This window comes from Sciurus carolinensis, assembly GCF_902686445.1.
Source record: "Sciurus carolinensis chromosome 14 unlocalized genomic scaffold, mSciCar1.2 scaffold_124_arrow_ctg1, whole genome shotgun sequence".
In the NCBI taxonomy this organism is placed as follows: Eukaryota; Metazoa; Chordata; class Mammalia; order Rodentia; family Sciuridae; genus Sciurus; species Sciurus carolinensis.
Window position 1 is genome coordinate 2,212,467 of NW_025920109.1, and position 25,790 is coordinate 2,238,256.

At 31.8% G+C, this 25,790-nt stretch overlaps 1 protein-coding gene across 1 annotated transcript in view; it reads left to right on the forward strand.

Moving 5' to 3' along the window:
- The window catches only part of LOC124973324 (zinc finger protein 260-like), a 154,201-nt gene extending 131,916 nt beyond the window's left edge, over nt 1-22,285 (forward strand). Inside the window, 2 exon segments of the mRNA XM_047537307.1 lie at nt 21,053-22,241; nt 22,244-22,285. Coding sequence (XP_047393263.1) covers nt 21,053-22,241; nt 22,244-22,285 — 1,231 coding nt within the window.
- Nucleotides 22,286-25,790: the final 3,505 nt, after the last annotated feature.

A 25,790-nucleotide genomic window follows, 5' to 3' on the forward strand; every position in this document is an offset into this window, starting at 1 on the left:
CTGGATTTCAACTCTGGAGGAACATGATTATGTTCTCATATGTCCAGGAGTGTAATTTCAGTCTCTGTGTTTTGTGGTGGTGTATCACATATTTTTGTTTAAAAAATACAGTTTCTGCACATGGAGAATAACAGTTTACACTATATTTTCCCTTTATCAGAATACCTTTATTGCACATCAATACTACTTAATTTTGTGTACATGATGTGGTTTTATTTTACATTACATAATCTCAAAGATGTTTAGTTTTTTTATGATTATGGAACATATATATATATCTTCCATTTAAAGTTACTATTCAAGTCTTTTGTGCTTTTCTTTTGCAGCCTGTATTTTCTTTCTTTTTATTAGTGTTTGATTATATATGAAGCATTTAGGTCATTTGTGCTAGCACCATTGCATAGAATCATTCAATGAACAGATTTTTTATATTAATATTATATAATTTATAAATTTAAAAATACTACTTTGTGTAATTTTTAAAATTTTAGTTTTTTTGTTGTTATTTTTCCCCTTTGTGATATTGAGGATTGTGTACTATTACTGAGCTATTCCCGCTGCTCTTTTTTAAAATTTATTTTCACACTTTGCTCAGTTTTATGGGTTGGCCACAGACTCATGACCTTCAAGCTTTAGCCTTTAAACTACTAGATATTTTAGTTGTGCACCACCATATGCATCCTGTCCCACTCTTTTTTATGTCAACTTTAGGATGCTTTATATTATATTTTATATTTCACTATTATTTATTCTTAATTCTTATATTTAGTATGTGAAAATGGGCTTTATGGTATGAGTGAAAGATTCAATAGCATTTTTATTATCATACAAATATTCCAATATCCTAACACCTTTCTTTGGAAAGAATGCCATTTTTCCTCTTCCCTGCACTACAACCTCTAGGATTTAAATCTGTCTAAATAGAAGAGACTTCTTAAGAGTTTTCTCTTGAGTTTCACCATATACTCAATTTATTATGAGTTCTACACTGGTTGTTTTCACTTCATAACACCAGTCTTTTGTGCTATCATGGTTTTTGTTACTGGTAGACTTCATGTACCACAATGGAATGGATATATCATATAGCTTCACCCTGTAATAATCTGTACCACCTAGATTCCTGTGATTACACTCAGATATTTGGAAAATAACAGAATCATCTTATAATGAGTATTCCAGACTATATTCACTTCAAGTGAGACATTATATATATATATATATGCATATATATGCATTTACATAGTATATAATTGACATAGTTTTTATTTGTTAATTTTTTATTTTTTTTAATTTATCAGAGCTCTTTCAATTTTATTTGCTTTTTTTTTTTTTTTGGTACTGGCAATTGAACCCAGGAACTTAACCACTGAGCCACATCTCCAATCTTTTATTACATTTAAGTTACAGTGTCTCACTGAGTTGCTAACTGACTCACTAAGTTGCTGAAGCTGGCTTTGAACTCTTGATCTCCTGCCTAAGAATCCTGAGTCACTTGGATTACAGGTATGCAACACCACATTTGGCTCATTTGCTTTTTAAAATCACCATCATTGATATTGGTGATACTGTGTTGCTTATTTTCAATATTTTCTATTTTACTCTTTTGCTTAGAATTTTTTCTCTACTTTTATTTTCATAAAATTTATTTTTTCAAACTATTGAGGTGAAAGTTTTTGCTAATAAATTTCTAGTCATTTCATGATTTACTAATTTAAGTCTGTATATTTCACTTTGAACAAGAGATTTAGATGCATTCCAATTTTTATAGTCTTATGGAGATTTGATTAGCACATATTAACCTCTATATATCTTAAGTGTATATTTTTATCTTCTGGTATATGTCCATATCCACAAAACCAGCACCATGATCAACAAAAATGTCATGTCCACTATTAAAGTATGTTCACATTTATGTATGATCTATCAAAATGTACAAATGTATTCTACTGTCATGTATAAGTAACTAGAAAAAATAAAATAAAATAAATTAAAAATAGAATGCTCCCAAATGTCATTTTAAGTCCCTTCTTTCCCTCTGCCTCACAGTATTTCATGTAATAAATTTGATTTTATTGAGCACAGCAAGAATAGGCAAACATTTTAATTATATAAATCCTGGAATTATCACAAAGGAGAAATATTATGTACTATTGCTTACATCAAGAAGTAGCACTTAACATCTCTGTGACCATTAGTCTCTTTTGCATGTGTGTGATTGATTGTTTCCTTCCTGATGAGTATACAATAGTCTTTTAGCTTGAATTTTAACTTCATTTATTAGTATTGCTTTATACCCATATTCATGGTTTCTTCTGTCATTTTAATGTTTCCTCCTTTGTGAAATCTTTTGAAATTTCTCATCTTTGCTGTTCTCTATTGAGAAGTATTTTTCCCAAATAAATAGTCAACAGTGGGTCTCTCAACCTCTTGTTGTATATCACAAATGGCAATCACACTCCAAAAGAAGGAGAAACCTCCTTTCACTGTATGGTCAAGCTGAAAACTTCAAAAACTGTACCTTGCTTTTATCTCTATATACTCTTATCACCTTTTAGGTGTCAGGAAGGAGTAGGGCAGGCAATGTCATGAGACTGTTTTAAATTCTCAAAGGCAGGTTGGGTTTCTGGTTTTTATTTGTTACTTTTAAGGCTTCATGCAGGAGTTTACCTATTAGTCTAAATTAGGGATCAGTATCTGACTGTTTTAGTCAGATATTCATGGTTGTGACCAAAATTCTGTACAAAAACAATTTTAGAGAAGGAAAAGTTTATTATGGGGCTCACAATTTCAGAAGTCTCAGTCCAGGGATGTTTGACTCCTTTCCTCAGGAATTGGGATGAGACAGAACATCAGAGCAGGAGCGTGTGGTGGAGGAAAGCATCTGAAAAGATTGTGCCAGAAAGCAGAGAGTGTTCAGCTAAACAAGGATAAAGTATAATTCTCAAAGTCCTGGCCCCAGGACACTTCTTCTCCTGACATATCCACCTTGCCTAGAGCTACAACTTCATCCCTATCAGAAACTTAATGCATTGAACAGGCAAGACTCTGATAACCTAATTATTTAATATCTAAACCTTCTTGCCTTGGCTCATGAATGAACTTTTTGGGAAAAACATATATCTAAATTATAACACTGACATGTATAGGAACCTATGTACCTGTCTCCAGTTCCTCATTACTATAAGACTTAAGATAGGCTTACAGAAGTCAGGATAAGGTTTCTTTAAATCTCACATCAAAATTCAGGTCCATTGGGTAATCTGGAATCCCAGATAAGAGACTTGCTTATAAAACTCAGCTATTTTAGTGGACATTCATATCCACATGTTTTGAAGTGTTTCACTGCAGCAATATAGTATAAATATAGAAAAAAATAGTTCATAGTTTGAGTTGGTTATAAGCAGATCATCCACACAGTGTGAAAGGATTTCTTGATCCAGTCATAAACCTCAGCTAACAATTTTGGTAGACTTTTATTCAAAAATATTACAAAAAAATAAATCCATGTGTAAGAAAACCCAGTAATACTGAATAGTCACTCTTGTATTGAAGCCTTTTACTCAAGAGCAGTGATTAGGAATACCTTATCAGAGAAATGAAGAAGAACTCCTTTCTTAAAATTGTTACTTTTAACCAGCAATTGTTACCTGGCATTACCAATATTAAAGGATAAGGATTTGGTACTATTGTATGATTATCTGAAACTATGTTTCTTTAACTCTCAAATCTGGCACAATTCTTATGCAACAGTGCATTTTTTGAAAATTTCTTTTTCTAAACAGGGAGGTTTGGGTTATTGAATGGTGTTTGGCATATACAATTGGGCTCATCTTTTAAGAATTTAACCACAAAAGACTTCATTCCTACTAATACTTCACTTTTAAAGGGTTATTTTTTCTTCATGGGGGATTGCCACCTCCTTCAACAAAAATTTCTTTGAGATAATATCATCCTTCTCATGGTTCCTCTGACTAATATAGCCTCATTTATTTATTTATTTGTCCATGGATTGTACTCATGGATACATATCCCCAGCACTTTTTATTCTTGTGTTTTATTTTATCTCAGGGTCTCATTAAGTTGCTTAGAAACTTGCAATGTTTCCTTCTGTGGCATTGAAATTATAATCATCTTGCCTCCTGCCAAACAGCTGGGATTAGTGGTGTGTGCCTCTATGTCTGACTCAATCATTTGTTTAAAAAAATCTCAATCACAAATTGATATGTTTTAAAAAATTGAATATTTTTTATTTTTCTTTATATGAACAATCATTTTTAATGTATAAAATGATTATATTTTTATATATGTACACATAGAATGTAAATATCATTTGATCTAATTGATTTTGCTCTCTTCTTAACATGTGCCCATTGCTCTTCTCATTAATAATAACTGCCCTGCTCTGATAATTGTTTTAACATTCAAACTGTCTTTTGATCTTAATGTTTCTTTAAATCTGAATTCCAGTTGTACCTTTTTATGGATACTTTATAAAATATCATAAAATTTAATATTACTGGTGTCATATTATTTTTGGTTTTATGACTTAAGATATGAAATACTTATGAAATGTTTTGTGCACATTTGAAATAATCAAAAAAGATTATTACCAAGGCAGGCAAAATGGTGTATTAGAGTCAGGCAGCATGTCTCCTAAGTCAGTTATTCAGAACTCAATTAGTTGAAATACTACTTCTCTCTGAGACTTCAAGTGAAAAAATCTTGAGACTGGAGAGTCAATGTGCTCTTGCGGAACCAGAGACTGTTCAACTCATTAAATTTGTCTAAAAAATAGTTTCCCTGAGTTTACCAAGCATCATTGGAGAGCTGAACCAGGAGTCATGTTGGGAGTACACTACAGATGTGCCAATGGCTAGTGGAAACCCATATCAGGGAGATTATGGCTAGACCTGCATAAACCTATTTAAGCCTAATAAAGACTTACCTGAGCTTAATAAAATCAGCGAAAATTTCAAAATGAGAGCATTTTTGTCCATTAAACTCCACTTTGAAGGCTACAGAGAAGCCAACCCTCTTCAAGGCTGTGAGTCCTGTGACTCAAAGGAACTCATTGGAGTCAGGCAGCATGTCTCCTAAGTCAGTAATTCAGAACTCAAGTAGTGGTAATACTACTTCTCTCTGAGACTTCAAGTGAAAAATCTTGAGACTGGAGAGTCAATGTGCATTTGTGGAACCAGATACTGTTCAACTCATTAAATCATTGGATCAAAATGATAATATAATTAGTGTCAGGACACTTGACCCTCTGATTGCCTGTCTACTCTTCCTTGGCACTTCCAAGACCACAGCACCCACTTTTCCCTTGCACCCACCTAGTTTGGAACCTGCTGAGTCACTGGAAACAACCCACTGCAGTACCCACCCTATTTCTGGCACTGCCAGGTGTCTGATATACAAGTGGTTCTGGCCTTCCTTACCTGACTGGTCACTGAGATCACAATCTCTCTGGGCCCCTCAAAATCAGGGAACTAGTCTGCCAATCCCTTCAGCCTCATACCTTGCCTACCACTTGACCTACTAAACCTGCAGTTTCACTGTTTTGTCCTTAATCCAGCTTGCCAGATGGCAACATTCCTGCCAGGCCAACCAGAAACTACATTGCTCTCTGGCCCACAGCCTGTTACAACCAGACACCATTTTACCACCTGACCTTTCCAGTCTATCACAGATTGACATTTACCACGTTTTAGAAGAATATTGACTCAACAATTCCAGCAACTCCCCACAAATTAAAGTAACAAGAACCACACTAATAGTAAGTTCTTGCAACCAGGAATTCCACCTATGGGAACTGCTCTCAAAGGGGAGAACACACTGGTAATGGATGGACAGCACTTACCATTCCACCCCGTACCAATCTCACAAGAAGGGAAGTTTAGAAATCTTAGAACGCCACTGGAAATTTGTTGAACAACACACTATAAAGGAAGGACTCAACAGGTTACACCCATATACCCACACTCAGTTCACACCTCAAGAAGAAATAAAATCAGTTGGAAACAGACAGCAAACATATACGCTCACTATTTGTCAAACATAGTCCAAATGAATCCATAATTTCTTAACTTTTTATTCAGATTGTACACTTTTTTTTGGTTATGGTTTGTGGTTTTTTGGGTGTCTTGTTTTACTTCAATTTGTACCAATTTGTTCAAGAACACCTAAACATATAAAATTTGCTTTTCTTTCCTAATTTCTAGTCTTTTTGTTGAAGGTGATTATTTTTCATGATCAGTTGTTTCAACGTCAAGGTTTTGATTAGCATAGCTTGATTTTGTTTTTTATTTCTTTCCAGCACTGTATTCTATATTTCACTCTTCTCCCCCCCTTTTCTATTGTGAACAACCAAATTCTATCCTCATTCTTGCTTTATATTCTTTCTTCTATTTTTCTCCCTCTTTCTCCTGTTACCACTGCATCTGCCCTATTTATACTTTAAAATTGCAAACACTTTCTACCTTTCTATCACTTCTCTCCTCATACTGAATTCTATCCTTAACATCTCAATGCTACTTGATGTATGTAATGTCCTCCCCTACCACCCCTTACAGAGCAGTAATTAATATGGCAGAAATCATAGACAAAACCTATTGTTTGACTTTGTGCCAGACATAATTTATGATTACTGAAGGATATTGCTGATCCTTCTATATCTGCATATTATACCAAGTAACACTGTATATGTCAAAATAGGAATGAAGTACCTAAAGTACAGTTATATATAGTTGGCATAGGTTTTTGTTATCATTGACTTCTGTCCCCAAACTGTAAGGTGCTTATAACATAGAGGGACACTATAAACCCATAAGATAGAAACTCTACTTCTTAAGATTCAGCCAGATAGTTGGGTGGACACTCAAACAATATGAGAAATGAATGGAAGAAACCATACCAAATGACATAGAATACCTCAACAACAGATTCCATTGATACAACAATGGAGAAAATGTCAGAGATGATATATAGGAAGTGTGTTGTTCAACTGATCTATGAGATAAAATATGACAAACTAAATCAAAGCAGAGAGAAAATACAAGGTGAAATGTAACTTTAATAAGGAAATATAGATCTTTCAGAAGAATTAATTGCAAATTCTCAACATGAAGATATTAATAAATCAAATTAAAAATCCAGTGGAAAGCATCACCAACAGATGAGATTACAAGAAGATAGATTTTTGAGGACTTGAAGACAAACTATATAATCTTTTTTTATTTTATTTTTATTTTTTTATTATTATTGTATACAAATGGGATACATGTTGTTTCTCTATTTGTACATGGAGTCAAGGCATACCATTTGTGTAATCATACATTTACATAGGGCAATGATGTTTGATTCATTATTTTTCCCTTCCCCCATCCCTCCCACCCCTCTTTTCCCTCTATACAGTCCTTCTTTCCTTCATTTTTACCACACTCCTTATCCCTAACCCTAAACCTAACCCTAAACCTAATGCTAACCCCTCCCACCTCCCAATATATGTCCTCATCCACTTATCAGCGAGATCATTCGTCCTTTAGTTTTTTGAGATTGGCTTATCTCACTTAGCATGATATTCTCCAATTTCATCCATTTGCCTGCAAATGCCATAATTTTATCATTCTTCATTGCGGCATAATATTCCATTGTATATATATGTAGTATGCTGATTTTAAGTCCTTTGAGTATAGGCCAAGGAGTGGGATAGCTGGGTCAAATGGTGTTTCCATTCCAAGCTTTCTGAGGAATCTCCATACTGCTTTCCAGAGTGGCTTCACTAATTTGCAACCCCACCAGCAATGTATGAGTGTCCCTTTTTCACCACATCCTCGCCAACACATATTGTTGCTTGTGTTCTTGATAATCGCCATTCTAATTCGGGTGAGATGAAATCTTAGGGTAGTTTTGATTTGCATTTCCCTTATTACTAGGGATGTTGAACATTTTTTCATATATCTGTTGATTGCTTGTACATCTTCTGTGAAGTGTCTGTTCATTTTCTTAGCCCATTTGTTGATTGGATTATTTGTATTCTTTGTGTAGAGTTTTTTGAGTTCTTTATAGATTCTGGAAATTAGCGCTCTATCTGAAGTATGGTTGGCAAAGATATTCTCCCACTCTGTAGGCTCTCTCTTCACATTGCTGATAGTTTTCTTTGCTGAGAGAAAGCTTTTCAGTTTGAATCTATCCCAGTTGTTGATTCTTGCTTTTATTTCTTGTGCTATGGGAGTCTTGTTAAGGAAGTCTGGTCCTAAGCCAACAAGTTGAAGATTTGGACCTACTTTTTCTTCTATAAGATGCAGGGTCTCTGGTCTGATTCCGAGGTCCTTGATGCATTTTGAGTTGAGTTTTGTGTACCGTGAGAGATAGGGGTTTAATTTCATTCTGTTGCATATGGTTTTCCAGTTTTCTCAGCACCATTTGTTGAAGAGGCTATCTTTTCTCCATTGCATATTTTTGGACCCTTTGAAACTATATAATCTTAAAGGAACAGATGACTACAGATAAATGATATTAAAGGACTATGAATGGAAATTTTAAGATGAAGGTTCTGAAATATTAACTAAATGAAGCACAATATTAACAATGAAATAACATCAGGAAATTTCCCAAGTCTTAAAAACAAAATGGAAAATCAAATACAGAAAATATACAGGACTCCAGATGTACAATATTGCAAGAGACTTATTTGAAGACACATCATTTTGAAAGTGCCCAATATACAGATAAGAGTATATTAAAGCATTAAGATTAAAAGGCTGGTCACTTTTTAAGAAAAGCCAATGTAAATCTCAGCTAATATTTTAACCCAGACCCCAAAAGGTAGGAGGTTTTATTTTTTATTTATTTATTTTTTGTGGTGCTGGGGATTGAACTCAAGGCCTTGTGCTTGCAAGATTAGCACTCTACAAACTGACATATATCCCCAGCCCAGTTGGACGTTTTAGAATAACATATACCAAACACTGAAGAAAATAGATGCCAACCAAGAATACTATATAAAACAAAATTAAGACTTTGACTTGAAGACAAAATAAACATTTCATGATAAAGAGAGGTTAAAAGAATTTACAACTTAAAGGTGACACTATAAATGATATGCAATAAAATATTTCAAGAATATATGGAGTAAAACCAAAAACTATCAAAGCAGAAACAACACTAAAAGAATACTCAAAGAAGACTCAATTCAAGTTAAAAACTATAAATAAACCAAAATGTCAAGAAATTAGAAAACATATTTCAATAAAAATCACTGAACATAAATTGTCTCAACTCATCTAAAAAAGACATAGGCTTGCAAGTTGAATCAGAAAACAAGACCCAAATATATGTTGTCCTCAATAGACTTAGACATAAAGAAAGACATACAAAGAATAAAGGCAAAAGTTTGGGGAAAATATCTTATTCATGTTGTCTTCATATACAAGTGGCAGTTTCTATTCTTATATTGGATAAATTGGACTTCAAAGCAGAGTTAATCAGAACAGACAAAGAAGGTCCTTTTATTCTCCTTAAGAGAATTATGCAAGAAGTAATAGCAGTCATTGATATTTATGCCCTAAGAAGAGTAGCTACATATTTCAAACAAACTCTCCTCAACATCAAGAGTCAAATAGGCCAAAACACAATACTACTAAATAACCTTAACATACTCCTCTCAAAATAAGTTAATCTAAATAAAAACTAAATATGTTACAGAATGAAAAAAAGTACACTTAACAGACATATGTAGAATATTTCATCCATCAATGACTGAATACACTTTCCTCAACAGCGCTTGGAACATTTGGCAAGGCCAAAAAGCATCTCATTTCAAATAAAAAAATAAAAATAAAGAAAATCCTTTGCATACTATTGCATCAAAATGGAATTACATTAGACATCAAGGAGAAAACAAAAGTAGAAAATACACAAGCACCTGGAGATTAAATCATATTAAATCATTTTATTGAATGATGGATATCAGTGTGAATCAAATATGTAATAAAAAATACTTAATAGTAAATGAGAAAAGTGGTACAACATATCACAACTTCTGGGCCACTGTGAAGAAGGCTATAAGAAGAAAATTCATATTACTGAGCCCATTCATTAAATAAAAAGGAAGATACCAAATAAATGAATTATCATTACATCTCAAGGTCCTGGACAAAGAAGAACAAATCAGTAACAATATCAATAGATCACAGAAAATTAAATCAGACTCCAACTTAATAAATTTGAAATTATAAAAATAATTTAAAAATCAATGAAAAAAGTTCATTCTTTGAAACATTAATTAAATTTGATAAAGTTTTAACCCAGCTGAGTATAGGAAAGAGAGAAGAATGAAAAATTTAAAACTCTATTATGAAAATAACACGACAAGCCCTAGTGAAATACAGTGGAGAATCAGAAAGTACTTTGCTTTTGTACTCCAATATATTAGAATATTCTTAGATACATATTACCAAACAAAACTGATTCAGAAGGATATAGAAAATTTGAAGAGGTCAAATTCTAATAAGGAAATTGAGGAAACCATCAAAAACATACCAAAGAGAAAAGTCTAGGACTGGATGGATTCTCATCCAAGTTCTACAAGCCTTTCAAAGAAAAACTGACATCAAAACTCCTCAAATTTTTCCACAAAATAGAAAACTAAGGCATGCTTTCAAATTAATTCTATGAAACTTCCAGCTTTGTACCAAAATCAGACAAAGTCACATCAAAGAATGAAAACTTCACATCAATTTCCTTGATGAATATAGACACAAAAGAATCTTAATAAAATACTGGCAAATTGCAAACAAAAGCATATTAAAACAACAGTTCACCATGGTCATCTCAGTGATGCAATTTGGATCAACATGTGGAAATCAGTAAATCTAACCCATAATATTAATAGACATAAAGAGAAGAAATACATGATCATCTCGGTAGATGCAGAAAAAGCATTTGACAAAATATAGCATCCAATCATATTTAGAACTTTGGAAAAACTAGGGATAGACAGAATTTCTCTCAAGGTTTTAAAAGTTATATATGACAAAACCAAGGCTGCCGTCTTTCTAAATAGAGAATCTTAAATCATTCCCACTAAAAGCAGGAAGATGACAAGGATACCCTTATTTACCAATGTTGCTCAGCAAACTCCTTGAAACTCTGGCTAAAACAATTAAGAAAAGATAGAATTTAAATTGAAATAAATAGGAAAAAAGTGTTTAAATAATTTATTTTGCAGACATCATGATTCTATACTCAGATGTCCCAAAAACTCAACTGGTAACTTTCTAGAACTAATAAAGATATTCAGCAAAGTCATGAGATACAAAATTTATACCCATAACTCAATTGAAATTCTGTACATCAATAATGAATCAGCTAAAATAGAAATAGGGAAAACTATCCCAATCACATTAGCCTTATTAAAAAAAAAAACTACTCCAGAATCAACTTAATTAAAGTGGTGAAGTACCTCTACAATGAAAACTAGCAAAGAGAGCTATAGTGTAAATATATATATATATTTACACTATATATATATTAACACATATATATATTTATTTATTTATATACACATATATATGTAACACAATGGACACAAAAGCAAATGGAACAGAATAGAAGACACAGAGATAAACTCCACATAAATAGACTAAACTCATATTAGACAAAGTTGTTAAAAGTAAGAACTGGAGAAAAGATAGTATTTGCAAAAAACAGTGCTGGGAAAACTGGAAATCCATATGTAATAGAATGAAAGGTAATTCTTATTTTTCACCCTCCACAAAAGTCAACATTAAATAGATCAAAGACCTAGAAACCTTACCAGAAAAACAACACCTTCTACAAGAGCAGATAGCCCAGAACTCCAACACATTGGTACAGGTAATGGTTTCTTGAACAAGACCCTAAAATAAAAATAATAGTAATAATAATAAATTAGATGGGATCGAACAAAATACTTTCATAGCAAAAGAAAAATGCAGACAGAACCTACAGGATGGGAGAAGAACTTTCCTACATGCATATGCTGTCAAATATCTTAACACACATATGCAAGAAAATATAGAAAGAAAAACATCAAAAAAGGGGCAAAGGAATTGAACAGACCATTCTCAAAGAGTAAATAGAAATGATCAACAAATATTTGAACACAAGTTCAACATCTCTGAATATTAGAGAAATACAAATTAAAACTGCCCTGAGATTCCCATCTCAGTCCAGTCAGTATGACATGTATCAACAATAAAATTAATGCATGTTCCTGAGGATGTGGGGAAAACGGAATGCTCACACATTGTTGGTGGGACTGCATGTTGTTGCTACCCCTCTGGAAAGCTATATGGATTTTCTTCAAGGAATTGATCCACCATTTGACACAGTAAAATCACTCTTCAATATTTACCCAAAAGACATTTAAATCAGAATAATAGGTTGACACAATTAAATTAGTATTTATAGCAGCATAATTTAAAATATCTAGGTTATGAAACCAACTGAAGTGCTCTTCAACAAGTGAATAGATTAAGACATTGGGCCATATATACACAATGCATTTTTATTCAACCTTAAAAAAAGAATGACTCCATGACTTTTTCTAGTAAGTGGATGGATTTGAAGAATATTATTCTATGTGAAATAAACCAATTCCTGAATCCAAAGGTTAAATTTTTTGCTGATATGTGAAATTTAAACCACATAAAGTGTGTGAGGGTAAGAAATGTTCCTAAGATTAAACAATGGTGAATAAAAGGAAGGGAAGAGGAATAGGAAACAGTAGAATAAATCTAACATAATTTTCCTATATACACATATAAAAATACCTAAATGAGTTCCACAATCATGCCCACCCAAAAGACAATTGTTATTTTAATTAGAATAAGATATATCCAATGTTTCTATAACTTCATGAAAATGGTTTCTACTGTCATGTAGAACTAAAAAGAAGCAATAAGATTAAATAAAAATGACAATTGTTTGAAGAACTAGATGGTGATCCTGTTATAAATGCAACACAATGTAAACATGTATCAAAGCTTCATTACAAAATTGTTTATAATTTTATTTTATATATTAAAGTAAGTTCAAATTTGAAAATCAAAGCATAAAATATTCAAATGGGATTACTCTTGCTCTTTGATATTTTAATAACATACATAAATACCATAAAATATTTGAACTCCAATTCACTAGTAAATGTTTCCCTTAAGTAGTCAACCACATTGCTTTTCAAAAGTTTCTCAAATTCTTCTGGTTCTGGAATAACTAGAGAATTTGCTACATTTTCAGACAACTGCTCCATTGCAAAACTGTTAAACCAGATCTTTCAGTTTTGTAAATTTCTGGTTCATGGTTGTGCAATTATATCTGAGGATTCTCTTTATTAATGACCATAACTTTCTCATCTGAGGGATATGTACAATTTAATACATGATACATAAAATTACAAAATCTATATTCTTGTGTTGGTGCCTGAGTTTTATATTTTATTCCATAAAAATGAAATTATCATACTCCTTTTGAACTTATGTCTGTTTTTCTTCAGAGGTATCTAAGAGTATCACTGTATAAAAGTATATTAATAAATAATTAAAGTCATCACCTCCATAGGAGTCTACTCTCATTGCAACTTCTGTTAAAAACTCTGTGAATGATCAAGTATTCAGTGTACTCTTTATTTATTTATTATTTCAGGATCTGTTGACATTCAGAGATGTGGCCATTGATTTCACTGAAGAGGAGTGGGAATGTCTTCAGCCAGCTCAACAAAACTTATATAGAGATGTGATGTTTGAGAATTACAAAAACTTGGTCTTCCTGAGTAAGCATCATTTCCCTTCATAATTTTTAATAATTTTGATTATTTAATTTTCTTCCCTTGCAGAATACCTTCTGGGAGCATTTCTATAAGAATGTGCTTCAGATTTGTGCTTTCAAAGAAGTAAAAGGACTTTTTTGGTACAGATAAAATGTTAAAGACATTCCTTTCCATCTTTAATCTCTCCTTTTCTTGAGAGGTTATATATCTTTCACTTTAGAAAAGTGGTACTGAGAGTATTTCAGTGATATAAAATATTGTGGCCTGACATAGCAGAAGACATAGTTGAGAGGTCCAAAGGTCAAGGAAGATTTCAAACTTAAAAATGTTGATGGAGAAGTTATCAAGCAGAAAAGATTTCTCAGAAGCATAGGTTGATTTCTCCTGTTGTCATTGAACATGTACTGCCCTATGTTTATCAACTTTTCAAAATTTTTAAAAACTTCTGTTTCTCTCCAGTGATGTCCCAGTTCATTTAAATTAACCAACCAAACTCCCCTTTGCCACGGAGTGTCAGCATGATCTAAAAGATCATCTGTTATTTGTGGGTCTCCATGTGGAATGTGTGCATTTTTGGAGAATTATAGGTCAAAACATTGTAAAAAATTAATATACCAATTCCATTTAACATTATTTATATATTTATTCATTAAAATTACCTTATACATGCTCTTTGTAAATACTTGTAAAGGATTTTCTGTGAAATGAAAGTCAAGATTCACAATAAATGCTTTTTTTGATCTATAGTGATAGTTTCAATTTGTAATTATATGAAACTGTTGTAAATAACCTAACTATTGTTATACATAAGTTATAGGTTAAATTTTTCTTTCCCTTTTTCTTTCATTTCAGAGGGTAGGTTTCATGTTGTAGAGTAGGTTTTTCCCTTCATGTATTAGTGTTTTATTTTTGGCTATTTTTTATGAATATATGGCAATTTCTCTTATTTCAGAAGTTAGTACAATATTGAAATTAATATATGCATGATTTTTGCTTCTATTACCTAAAAATTATATGATTTACCTTGTTTCTATGAATAGCACACCTTTTTAAATGAGTTTTATATTTTATTTATATTGTTTTTATCCTGCCTATGTATGTAGTAATGCATATTTTCCATAGTTAATGTAATAGGGATAGAATCCAAAGGTAATCTATTAATGGGTTACACACTTTCTATCTCATAAAGTTATTGAGGATGGCCTTGAGATTGTAAATTTCTGACCTCAGAATTATGCTAATAATTCTAGATTATATGCATGACCTTTATCTATATATTTATGAATTTGTTCTTATTTATGGGATAAAGACCATAGCATTTTAAATTTAGCTTTCAAACATTTTACAATTGTTTTTATTTTTCTTTTTGAAATTTTAATTGTGATCAAAACCACAAAACAGTGCTTGATCTTCCCTATATATTATGTCACGTATACTGTTCAGCAATGTTAATTCAAATTGTGATGTAATATATTCATAGAAAGTTTACATTTCAAAAGTCAATAAATCAATTCCCATGCAAATAAGCACTCATTTCTGTCTTCTCTCATCAATAAAGTCCTTCTCATTTTTGTTCAGAAGGATTTTTTGTTTGTTTGTTTTTTGGTGTTTTATATGAGTAGAGTTCTACTACATTTTTCTTTGTGATAGTGACATATTTCAGTTATCACAATGTACTGAGAATTTATCCTGATTATAGATTTTGCAAAAATGTATATTTTTCTTGAAAAATATTATGTAGTTTCTATATTCCAAAATCCTCCATTCACTCACTTCAAGGGATAAATGTTTTGCTTCCCCATGGTAGCTCTGTTGAAAAATACCATAACAAACATTGGTGTTCAAATGTCTTAGTTGCTATATGCAATAACTTATAAAACTCAGAATTCAGTATGTTCTTCTCTCTTAATTTATGTCACTATTGACAAATGAATATTGTAGTGTTTAATGTTTTTAAATCATGAAACAACTTTCTCCCAATTTTTTCTATTTTGAATATTTTTGATATATCCATAAAACTTCAAAATTCCATAAAATTTCTAGAATAAGTTGGTTTCTGTCTGCAAAAAATAACAGAGATTTACATGGAATCTCCAGATATCTTTGAGGAGTACAAAAGTCTTTTAATTTAATCTTTCCATTCTGGAAAATGATCATATTCAGCCCTCTTCAATCAACTGCCACATATGTGTGGATTTTTGAATATCCTTTCCACTTTTTGATTTTTATCTTTATTCTATTATGATCAGAAAATAATTTTAATACTTACATAACTATTGGCCTTTAGTCTTTTCCTTTTCTATTGGTTGATTCAATTTAATATTTCATATGCTATTGAGAACAATTAGTATATGAGTCAAGTATATTTAAATTATTTTCAAAGTCTTCTATTTTTAATTACCATTTTTTTGACTTCCTTACAGCAAGCATGGATTGATTTCTCATAATATTAAAGTGTTGCTTTCTATTTCTTTATTTAATTTGTCAATCTTAACTTTTTATTTTCTTGAAGTTTGATGTGAGTTGAAAATATATCTATTCTTATTACAGTATTCTAGGGAAAGCTCTTTTTTATCTTCATATAATATTCTACTTTGCCTCTTTTCAAAGCTTGTTTGTTAAATTTAAAATATATTTTATCTCAGGTTATTTCTTGCTTTAAACTGTTTCCTATTTCATAATTTGACCGTGCAAACTTTCTTTTGACCACATTTTTATGTAATGCTTTTGTAATCTTTTGCTTACATTCTAGCAAGTAGATATATAGTTCCAAGTTGATTGCATATATTTGTATTTCTTTTAGATTTATTTTTTTCCTTTAATAAATTTTAATTTGTTATTTTTATACATAAAGTATAAAGTTATACTTAGAGTATAACTTTCCATGTTTGTGGTTGTATGCAATGTGGAGTTACTCTGCTCGTGTATTCATATATGAACATAGAAAAGTTATGTCTGTTTCAGTCTATTGCCTTTCTTATACCCATCTCTACTTACTTCCTTTAACTCCACCTTGTTTAATCCAATTAAACTTTATTCTACACTCCCCTACATTATTTTGTTAGCCTCACATATCAGAGAGAACATACAGGTTTATGAATTGATATTTTACTACCTCTACATTTAACATTCACCAGGCACTTCTAAACATCTAGAAAGACTAGAGGTTTCTATTAAAAACTCAATTCGTCCATTGTGTACATTCAGTCTTGAAGGAAGTGCACACATTTAACAATAGTTCTAATTTAAAGATGTCTTTAAAATATGAGCATTCTTGTCCTTCACCAACCCAGTCTGCTGTAATACTCCAATTTTAAGAAGAAAATTCTTCCTAAAAATTTAACAAAACATACAAAATTTTGTTTACTGATTCTACTTTTGTCATACATTGGCAACCTATTTAAGATCTAAAAAAGACAAATGTAGACTAGGACTCATTTGTCCTTTATATACACTATATAAAGACAATATAAAACAGAACCCATACACATAGTAACAATAGTTACTTTTGACTCATTTTATGCACACTGCCATGGTGCTCCAGAGAAACAGCATACAATGCTTATTACTCAACAGGGATATTGGTTATTATCCCCCACAAAACATTTCATAGAAATTTTTAAAGTTAATTTAAAAATGTTTTTTATTTGATTGCTTCTACTTTTAAAATTGGTGTATCTAAAATGTTGATATTTCTAAAAAAACAACATTTTCAAATATATATACAGGAATGAGGAGTAAAATGCACACACCAAGAAATGGTTAAAATATGAAAAATGTCTTTTAAACATAACCAGTCTTGCCCAGGATCCTCTCTTTTCAAGCTCAAAGTCTTCTTCATGTTCTCTTACCCCTGAATAAATGTGGACAATGTCACTTCTAGAGGTGGTCTAACAATCCTTTCAAAACCACTCCCATAGGACATTTCTGACTTTTTAAAACAAATGGGTATCTGTGTAACATTATATTCTAACTGCAACATATATCAGTAACCTCTCTAAAATTTAGAATGTGCTGATGTAGCAAAAGTATTAATAGATTGGGGGGCAAGTTGAGAGCATCTTTTTCATAATATATGCACAGGTTTTCTACAAATACCCAGTAAATCTAATTGAAGGGTGATGGGCCTATCCAATAGATCATATTGTTTGTTACCCTGCAGTTTCTCTTTTTGGTAGAACAAACCACAACTGTCCAAAGGTGTTCACTCTTCCACCTGTCATAATCCACAGCTTCACTCACCTTCTGGGATGGATAAGATTTTTTTGCTTACCTTCTCAGGACAAGGTGTCATCAAATGGAGTCTGCACATAGTGGACACAGAGTACCCTAGTCTTTGCTGATTGGACAAACTTTATGTCATCAATTTTTCCCCCTGCTAGACTCAGCATTTTTGGTTGAGTACAATTATTCTTGAAATACATGCCACCAAAACCCAATGGTGCCATTTTTTCAGTGCAAGCTTTGGCCAGGATGTACAGTATTGGGTCAGGAGATTCAACTCCCAAGGATTCCTGGGTCTGGGGTCAGAAAGGTCAATGCAACTATCAGGTCTTGCAGGCAGAGGTCCCAATCCTTCACAGCCTAGGCCAATCCATGGGAAGTCACAGCAGGAGATATGGGACTCTGCAGGACAAAGATTGAACTTTCCCTGGGTCCTGCATCTGGGGCTGGAGGGCCACAGAAGGTTCATAGGATGCTCCATTTCTTGCCACTTATTCTCTGCCAGAACTAATATGGCAGTTCCTTCTTTTAGATTTAATTTTGTTATTCAAATTTGTATTTGTTTTATAATAATGCATTAATAATCAAATACAATTTGAAAAGTGAAGAACTCACTACTTCTCTTTTGTAAGTTTTCTAAATTTCTTATTTTTTTTCTAATTTGCTCAATGGCTTAACATAAGATTCATTGCTTTTCATAGTGGCATGCGTTGATTTTTCTCACACTTCCCTTTATATATTTTTATTTTCACTTCCCTTTTATATTTTACAGGTTTTTAATTTTTCACAGGATCTCACTAAGACTGCTAAGACTGGTTTTGAACTTAAGGTCCTCTTTACTCATCCTCCCCTATGTAGCAGTATTACAGATTTACACACAATTTCTACCTCTCTCAGACATTTTTTCTTAAGAATATCTTCACATACAGAATTTCTCCTTATTTCTATTAACAATTGTTCTCTGAATTTGACTCACCAAACTTCCTGGAATTGTTATTCAGCATTCTTTGGGTAATTAATAACTGTGACTTATCTAATGTTTTATTCCTAATTTTTTGTTTCATTACTTTAACTTAGTCCTGATTTCCTTTGTCTTTATGTGCTGTACTATTTTTAACTGGTTTATCCATAAAAAAAAAAAAACAGTCAACAGTAGATTATACAGTTATTTGAGAAAACAGTATGGAAGACATTAAATAAATAAATAAGTCAAGTACAGTTTCAAACTACATATTTGAAATTTCAACTAACTGTGAATCCATGGAAAAGAATTTGAAGTTTGAGACAAGTCACTGAAATTTAGAAACAATGTGTCCCAAAAATTTTAAAATGACTATTTTTTAGTTCTTTGGTATAGCACCCTTGGGCTTAATCCCAAGCATCACATATGTAAAAAAAAAAAAAAAAAAGTAGAATGACTTCATGATCCAAAAGTATCAGTCTAAATATATATACATGGGGGATTAAACCAGAATGTTGAAGACATAGACTCAGTATTGTGTTCAATGCAAAAAGCATGTCTCTCAATATTCAATTTATAAGTAAACTTATGTATCCATCAATGATTGTATGATTAGAAACATGGTATTTATATGCTATTACTATTTTGCTATAAAATAAAGTATTTGTCATTTAAAGTGATATGGGATTAATATGCAGGATTTTGCCTTATGTGAAATACAGAAGATACAAATGTTAGTTTCAGGAGCAGCTGATTCACATGTGAAAGAAATCCAGAGTGTAATTGTGGTCCCCAGGTACTGTGTTTTGTGAAATGTTTTTATATTGTTACTCAGAGTCTACAAATTTTTATTTCAGTGGGAAAATGTAATTAAGAGTTTTTCTGTATCACATGGTGACTGTTATGCAATATGTTCTTGATAAATACTACTGGAATAAATGTAATATTTGTAAGCAAAAACTGATAATTATACACAATAATACTTGTATTACTAATATTACATGTGTCATTTCACCTTGTATAACTACATTAAAATACAATTATATAATTGGTAAATATAGAAAGTTGAATTTGTCAGTAAAAATTCAGCAAATAACATAAATATCAAAAAACATTTTATTAGTCTTGATTTCCATGTGTTGGCTTCATCCAAGTAATATTAACATAGGTTCTGCAAGACTCTTATTGCCTCTTGAATTTGTTTTTTGGTTTTTTTTTGCAAAATCTTTTAAACTTGTATATGTTTTTCTCATTAAATATTTTTCTATATTTTTCTTAAGATTCCCTACTCTCTTTAAACTTGTTTAATATCCATTGTTTAGCATCTAAAAGCTACCTGTTACCTCCAGATCCTCTGTGTCTTGGAAGGCAGATACCAGTTTTCACACAACCTTCAAAAAAGTCAGAAATGTTTGTGTATGTTTTATAGTGTGTTTATTTCACTGAGAGTGATGGTAGCTTGCAGATTTTTTTCCTAATTGCCCAATGCTATATTAGAGAGGAGGCAATACTATAGTACATAAAGGATAAATTCCTTTCCTCTACTATATCGCTATTCCTAGTAATGCACTCATCTTGGATATAGTGCTTTCTATAATAATTTGGGTATTTTTAACAGCATAATTGTGTATGTACATTTTTATGCAACTTATGTTTCTGTAGTAATGATGGCCTTGGATTTATTAATCTGTTATACTTCTGATGTTCTCATATTGCTAACATTGCTATAATTTCCTGTTATGCATGCAAAATATAGGTATCCATGTCTGCTAAGTAATTTTTGTAAAATTTTTGTTTATTTCAGCAATGACTTGTCAGGATACCCAAGAATTTTTACCAGACCAGAGCATAAGACATATATTTAAAAAAGTGATTAATGGAAAATATGGAAATTGTGACCTTGACAATTTACAACAGAGGACAATATGGAAAACTTTAAGTAAGAGTGAACATCACAAATCATATTATTGGAAATCAGATCTAATTCATTGGCAGAGAATTTATACTGGGGAGAAGCTCTACAAATATATAGCATATGACAAGAGTTTAAAGGCAAAATCATACCTTATTTGCCATCAGAGTGTTCATATGGGAGAGAAACTCTACCAATGTAAAGAATGTGGCAAAGCTTTTAATCAGCAATTATGCTTTAGTGAACAACAGAGAATTCATACTGGAGAGAAACCATACAAAAGTAAAGAATGTGGCAAAGATTTTAATGCTAAATCACGTCTTGTTCACCACCAGAGAATTCATACTGAAGGGAAGTCTTACAAATGTGTAGTATGCAACAAAGGTTTTAATGAAAAATTTTACCTGATTTGCCATCAGAGAATTCATACTGGAGAGAAGCCCTACAAATGTACAATATGCAACAAATCTTTCTGTAAAAAATTAAGCCTTATTTGTCATCAGATAATTCATACTGGACAGAAGTCCTATGAATGTAAAGAATGTGGCAAAGCTTTTAATCACAAATCAAGTCTTACTCAACACCAGAGAGTTCATGCTGGAGAGAAGCCATACAAATGTGAAGAATGTGGCAAAGCTTTTAATAAGAAATCAAACCTTATTCACCATCAGATAATTCATACTGGAGAGAAGCCCTATGAATGTAAAGAATGTGGCAAAGCTTTTAATAAGAAATCAAACCTTATTCGCCATCAGATAATTCATACTGGAGAGAAGCCCTATGAATGTAAAGAGTGTGGCAAAGCTTTTAATCAGAAATCAAGCCTTACTCAACACCAGCAAGTTCATACTGGAGAGAAGCCATATGTATGTAATGAATGTGGCAAAACTTTTATTGCAAAATCAATCCTTATTCACCACCAGATAATTCATACTGGAGAGAAGCCCTATAAATGTAAAGAGTGTGGGAAAGCTTTTAACCAGAAATCAAACCTTATTCGCCACCAGAGGATTCATACTGAAGAGAGGCCCTGTGAATGACAAGAATGTGGCAAAGCTTTTAATAAGAAATCAAACCTTATTTGCCATCAGATAATTCATACTGGAGAGAAACCCTATGAATGTAGAGAATGTGGCAAAGCTTCTAATCAGAAATCAAGCCTTACTCAACACCAGCGAGTTCATACTGGAAAGAAGCCATACAAATGTAAAGAATGTGGCAAAGCTTTTATTGCAAAATGAAGCCTTATTCACCACCAAAGAATTCATACTGGAGAGAAGTTCTATGAATGTAAAGAATGTGGCAAAGCTTTTAATCTGAACTCAAACCTTATTTGCCACCAGATAATTCATATGGGAAAGAAACCCTACCTACATAAAGAATGTGGCAAAAATTTTAATCAGAAATCACAGCTTACTCAACACCAGAGAATTCATACTAGACAGAAGCTGGTAGATTACCTGCTTTATCTAAGGTTTATATGGTAAAGATTTTCTCTCATTCTGTAGGTCCTCTGTTCATGTTACTAATTGTTTCCCTTACTAAGATTTTTATTTTGAATCCATCCCATTTATTATTTCTTGATTCTTACAAGTTTTGTTAATGAGGTCAGTTTCTAAGCTGACATGGTGTGGATTTGGTCCAAATTTTTTATTAAGTGCAGGTCTCTGTTGTATTGCCTACATCTTTAATCACCTTTGAGTTGATTTTTCCACAGGGTTAGAAATAGAGTTTTGATTTTATTTTGCTACATATGAATTTCCATTTTTTCCAGCATCATTTGTTTAATAGGCTATCTCTTTTCAATGTGTTTTTGGTGCCTTTGTTTAGTATGAGATAAACCTATTTATTTTGGTTTACTCTGTGTCTTCTCTAACATTGTACTACATGTCTATTTTGGTGCCAATACCATGTCATTTTTGTAACCATTACTCTGTAGATCTCCATTGGGAGCCCTCCTGCTTCATTCTTCTTGGTAAGGATTACCTTGTCTATTCTGGATCCCTTGTTTTCCAAATAAATTTTGTGATTGCTTTTCATGGTTCTGTGAAGAATTCATTTGGATTTTATTAGGAATTGCATTAAATCTGTAACAGTTTTGGTAGTATTGCCATTTTGACAATATTAATTCTGCCTATCGAAGTGCATTAGAGATCTTTTCATTTTCTGTGAACTACCTCAATTTTCTTATTTAGAATTCTGAATTTTCCCTTGTAGAGGTCTTTCCTCTCTTTTATTAGGTTGATTCTCACTATATAATTTTTTGCAACTATTGTGAATGTTGATTCATCACTGATGTGTAGAAATGCATTTATGAGCATTGATTTTATATCCTGCTATTTTTTCTTAATTTTTTATTAGGTTTAGAAGTTTTCTGATGGATTTTTTGTGTATTTTGAATGTAGAGGGATATCTTAGGCAAATAGTGATATGCTGAATTTTTATTTACTATTCATATCTTTTTAATTTCTTTTATCTGTCCAATTGCTGTGGCTCGAGTTTCAAGGACTATGTCAAATGGAAGTATTAAAGAGGTCATTTATATCTTCTTCCAGTTTACAGGGGAAAGGTTTCATTTTTTGTGTATCTAGAATGATGTTATTCTTTGCCTTAGCATAGATGGCTTTCAACCCGATGAGGTATTTTCCTACTCTTCCTAGATTTTCTAGTGTTTTAAACAGATATAAATGCTTTGTTTTGTCAAATGAATTATCTCTATATATTGAGATGGCCACATATTTCTCTTCTTTACATCAATTGATGTGATGAATTATAGTTATTGATATCTATATGATGAACTAACCTTGCATCTCTAGGATAAACCCAATTGAATTGTGGTGCACCATCTTTTTTGTTATAATTACTGTTTTATTTTTACAGACTGCATTTTATTTCAACATACAGAAATGGGGTACATCTTTTCATTCCTATGGTTGTGCACAATGTAGATTCATACCATTCACATAAACGTATATGTACATAGGGTAATGATGTATGCCTCATTCCACAATTTTTCATACACCCCTCTTTCCTCTTATTTTTCATTATGTAATCTAAAGTTCCTCCATTCTTTCAACCCTCAGCCCCATACTGAAATTATATATCACTGTCCACTTATCAGGGAATACATTTTGGCCTTTCATTTCTGGAATTGGCTTATTTCACTTAGTGTGATATTATTCAGTTTCATCCATTTATTTACAAATGCCATGATTTTATTCTTTATGGTTGAATAATATTTCATTGTGTACATATACCACAGTTTCTTTATTCATTCATCTGTCAAAGCATATCTAGGTGTGTGCCAAAATCAACATCTCTAGTTCTTATAGAAATGCAAATTAATACAACTCTAATATTACATCCTACTCCAATTGTAATGGTTATTATCAAGAACAGAAGCAATAATAGATGTTGGCATGGATGTGGGAAAATAGACACACTTTTACATTGCTGGCGGAGTTGCAAATTAGTGCAGCCAGTCTGGAAAGCAGTGTGGAGATTTCTTAGAAAACTTGGAATGGACCCACCCTTTGACACATTTATCTCACTCCTCAGATTATACACAAAGAACTTAAAATTAGCATAGTACAGTAGCACAGTCACATCAATGCTTATAGCAGCACCATATTTTTAATGTGTTTTTGTGATTTGACAGAATTTTAAGAATTTTTGGGTCTAGTTTATCAGGGATATTGATCTGAAGTTTTCATTTCTTGATGTGTCTTACTCTGTTTTTTTGTATTAACATGATATTAGTCTCATAGAATGAATTAGGAAGGGTTCTCTTCTTTTCTATTTCAAGGTATAATTTGAGGAGTATTGGCATTAATTCTTCTTTGTTTGCCTTGTGGAACTCAGCTGAGAATTATCCTCTGGTTCCGGGCATTTCTTGGTTGGTAGAATTTTAATACTGTTCTCAATTTTATTGCTTATAATTGGTCTGTTTACATTATTCATATTCTCTTGATTCAGTTTGGTTAGTTTATTTGTCTTTTGAAATTTGTCAACATCTTCAAGATTTTCTACTTCATAAAAGCACAAATTTTCATAATAATTTCTTATTTTCTTCTGTATTTAAATAGTGTCCCTCATGATATTTTCTTATTCATCAAGAATTTTAGTAATTTGGGTTTTCTCTCTCTTTCATTTCAATAGACTAGCTACGGGTTTATCAATTTAATTTATTTTCTAAAAGAACAAAATTTCAGTTTTCTCATTTTTTAAAATTGTTTCCTTTGTTTGAATTTCATTGATTTCAAATCTAGTTTTAATTGTTTCCTGTCTTTTACTATTTTTAGTGTTGATTTGTTCTTTTTTTCTAGGACTTTGAGATGTAAAGTAGGATATTTGTTCATTAGCCTTTAATTCTTTTAATGAATGAACTCAATGCAATAAACTTTTCTTTTAATACTTCCTTAATAGTGTCCCAGATAATTTGACATGTTCTATAGGTGTTGTCACTCATGTCTAAGTACATTTTTTATTCTCCCCCCAATCTCTACTAATGTCCATTTTTCATTCAGTAGCATGTTATTTAGTCTCCATGTGTTGAACTACCTTTTATTTTTATTTTATAATTCATGTATACTTTCATTCTATTATCATCTGATAAAATGCAGGGTAGGATTTCTCTTTTTTTGTATTGGCTAATTGTGACTCTGTGGCATCATATATGGTCTCTTTTAGAAAAAGGATTTATGTGCAGTTGAGAAGGTTGAGAAGATAGTGTATTTGCTCGATGATGGATGAAATACTGTATATTTGTCTTTTAAGTCTAAATAATTGATTGCATTATTTAGTACTATAGTTTCTTTGCTTAGTTTTTGTTTGGAAGATCTACCCAGTGGAGTTAAAATTGTGTTAAACTAAACCAGTATTAC